Source organism: Salvelinus fontinalis, chromosome 39 (genome assembly GCF_029448725.1).
Source record: "Salvelinus fontinalis isolate EN_2023a chromosome 39, ASM2944872v1, whole genome shotgun sequence".
Classification (NCBI taxonomy): domain Eukaryota; kingdom Metazoa; phylum Chordata; class Actinopteri; order Salmoniformes; family Salmonidae; genus Salvelinus; species Salvelinus fontinalis.
Window position 1 is genome coordinate 12113753 of NC_074703.1, and position 3367 is coordinate 12117119.

The 3367-nt window shown below is 41.6% G+C and overlaps 1 gene segment (V, D, J or C); it reads left to right on the forward strand.

Moving 5' to 3' along the window:
• The first annotated feature begins 2534 nt into the window (after positions 1-2534).
• LOC129838723 (Ig kappa chain V region K29-213-like) lies at positions 2535-3062 on the forward strand. The segment is given in 2 exon segments: positions 2535-2619; positions 2728-3062. Coding segments are annotated over 2 exon segments (408 nt in total).
• Positions 3063-3367: the final 305 nt, after the last annotated feature.

Below are 3367 nucleotides of genomic sequence, written 5' to 3' on the forward strand. Positions count from 1 at the left end.
ACTAGACACTCTACAATACTGTTAGAGTAGTAACCAACACAAACCCTTGTCATGACGTTGGCCTGGGGGTAGGTTTATGACAGTCATAAATACCTCTCCCCCCCTTTTTCTTCTCTCTACCCTGTGTATATGTGTATATGTAATTCTGTGTGATTAGTCAGGTATTTAGTAAATAAATAATTTAACCCAATTTTGTATTGCTGATTCAACTTGTTAGCCAGGGTTCATGAAGATAACCAAGAAATTACAACTTTCAGATGAGACTGAAATAAGGTGATGATTAATATTGACTGCTATTTATGTAAAATATTACTAGGTCTTTAAGAGTTTATTCGGAAGATAACAGCTCTATAAATATTATTTTGTGGTGCCCCGACTTACTAGTTAATTACATTTACATGATTAGCTCAATCAGGCAATATTAATTACGGAGAAAGGATTTTATAGAATAGCATGTCATATCACTTAATCCTGCATAGCCAAAGACACGACACCCTCTAACACATCACTGTACCTTAAATCAGTTAGCAGGATGGCTATCCTATAAGGACCGACGCTGGAGATGAGAAGCCGGTACGGGGATTCAACATTTAATGAGGAACAGACAGGTAACAAGACAGGAACAGCGTCAGCACACGGGTAACAACGACATACGAACATTAATGCAACAGCGGGAAACAGAGATGGGGAACTGACAAATATAGGGGAGGTAATAAACAGGTGATTGAGTCCAGGTGAGTCCAATAATACACCGATGCACGTGACGGGGAAAGGCAGGTGTGTGTACTGATGGTGGCAGGAGTGCGTAATGCCAGGGAGCCTGGCGCCGCAGTCGTGACACATCCTTAACTGTGAGGTCAAAGACTCACTGGTACATTTTTCTATGAGAACATATGAGGGCCACTGCCATTATATTTAAGCACTTTATTCACCCAACAGAGTCATGGACATTACTGTCTGAGATCACAGAACTGTATTTTATATAATGTTCCCAACACAAGAACTGAGTTTGGTAAGAGTGCTTTTATACAATGTCCCCAACATAAGAACTGAGTTTGGTAAGAGTGCTTTAAGATTTTCTGCCCCATCATCATTTAAAATCCTAGATTGGAGGACTACTGACCAATGACTGCATATGTTTTTAAATCTGCTCTTTTAAACTCTCATGCATTTTGCACTGTTTTAACTTCCATTCTTTGTTATGTTTTATGTGGTGTTGTGTCTGCTCTCTTGACCAGGGCTCACTTGAAAAATATATAAACATCAATGTGATTTCTCTGGTTAAATAAAGGATAAATAAATACAATGAAATCTTAATATGTAGAGGAGATACTGGGTTTAATGTACTGAAATCGTAGTCTACAGAGTCCCAGTGTGTCTGATCAGAGACACAGGAGAGGAGGGAGGGAGCTGAACTCAGTCAGGAACAGAGTAGCAGTCATACACAGTGGAGCCCTTCTTCTCTCAGTGGCAGTCCAATAGTCCAGTAGTACCCCCCTGCATACCAGCAGCATACCCCCCTACATGCCACTGCTAGCTTGCTTCTGAAGCTAAGCAGGGTTGGTCCTGGTCAGTCCCTGGATGGGTGACCAGATGCTGCTGTAAGTGGTGTTGGAGGGCCAGTAGGAGGCAATCTTTCCTCTGGTCTTCCTCTGCCCCAGGGCAGTGATTGGGGATACTGTCCTGTATAGGGTGCTGTCTTTCTGATGGGATGTTAAATGGGTGTCCTGACTCTCTGAGGTCATTAAAGATCCCATGGCACTTATTGTAAGAGTAGGGGTGTTAACCCCAGTGTCATGGCTAAATTTCCAATCTGGCCCTCAAACCATCACGGTCACCTAATAATCCCCAGTTTGCAATTGGCTCATTCGTCCTTCTCCTCTCCCCTGTAACTATTCCCCAGGTCATTGCTGTAAATGTGAATGTGTTCTCAGTCAATTTACCTGGTAAAATAACAGATAAATAAAAAAACATTATTCAATCCACTCAGCTCATTGCACTAACACTACTCTGCCTGCAGGGGATGATACATTACCAATAACCACTGGGAGGTGGAAAATGAATGGTATTCCTCTTTTCCATAGATATGTTACCATGCCATATGACCATGAAACGAATCAACAGACAAAGTTATATATGTTCTATGATAACATGATGTACTGTGGGAATGTATGTTTTATTCTCTCCATTATTCATTATGGGTTTGTGTTGCCAAACAGTAATAGTGATCATATGTGATAGCCCTTAAACCAATAATATCTATTCTATTCATACACTTTTATTCACTTAACTTATTAACATATTAATATGGACTTCTATGATTATTTAGTGGCAATTGTTGGTGCAAGATCAGATTGTAATGGAATCTCAGTTGTAATCTGATGGATCCTTAGTGGTCTAAGTTTACTGAATAATGGTGGATGGGGAGAAGACCAGAAGATTATTTGCATAGTGATGATGCTCTGCATCGACAGCACGTGCTTCAGTGGTCTGGGAGTGTTTATATCCCTGTGAGTTGAACACTTCATGACTGAGAGCTGTCCTTCATGACAACAGAACCCACAACAACCATGACTTTTATCACCATCTTCATCTGGACACTTGCTTTCTGCTTCAAGGGTAAAGAAAATTAAGTTCCATGTTTGAATAATGAAAAGTCAATGAGTGAACTTAAAGGTTGTTAAGAATGTGTTATTAATACTTGGTGATATTTGTTCTCTGTTGCAGGATCTAGAGGACAGATCACTGTGACTCAGACACCTACAGTGAAAACAGTTCTCCCCGGACAGCCAGTCTCTATGAACTGTAAAGCCAGCAGTGATGTGTATCCTGACTGTAGTAGTTCAGGTAAACCATGTTTAGCCTGGTATCAACAGAAACCTGGAGAAACTCCTAAAGCATTGGTCTACTATGGAAGCACCCTCATCTCTGGGACTCCATCTAGATTCAGTGGCAGTGGATCTGGGAGTGACTTCACTCTGACCATCAGTGGAGTCCAGGCTGAAGATGCAGGAGATTACTACTGTCAGAGTGTACACACTGGTAATGTGTTCACACAGTGATACAGAGCCTTACAAAAACCTCCCCTAGTCAGACTGCACAGTGACTGTACTGCTACAGCTGGGACCTACTGCAGGTGCTGAGGGGGAAGAGACAGTGACTTGGAACACTGATCAGTAGATGAGGTCAACTGTGGCATGACAATATGGTTAGAAAGCAATCATTCTATCACGGCACAAGGCGAGACCCAGATGCAGACACAGGAGGCAGATGGTTGGAGTATTACAATGTTTATTAATCCAAAAAGGGGTAAGCAAGCGAATGGTCGTGTACAGGCAAAAGGTCAAAACCAGTTCAGAGTCCAATA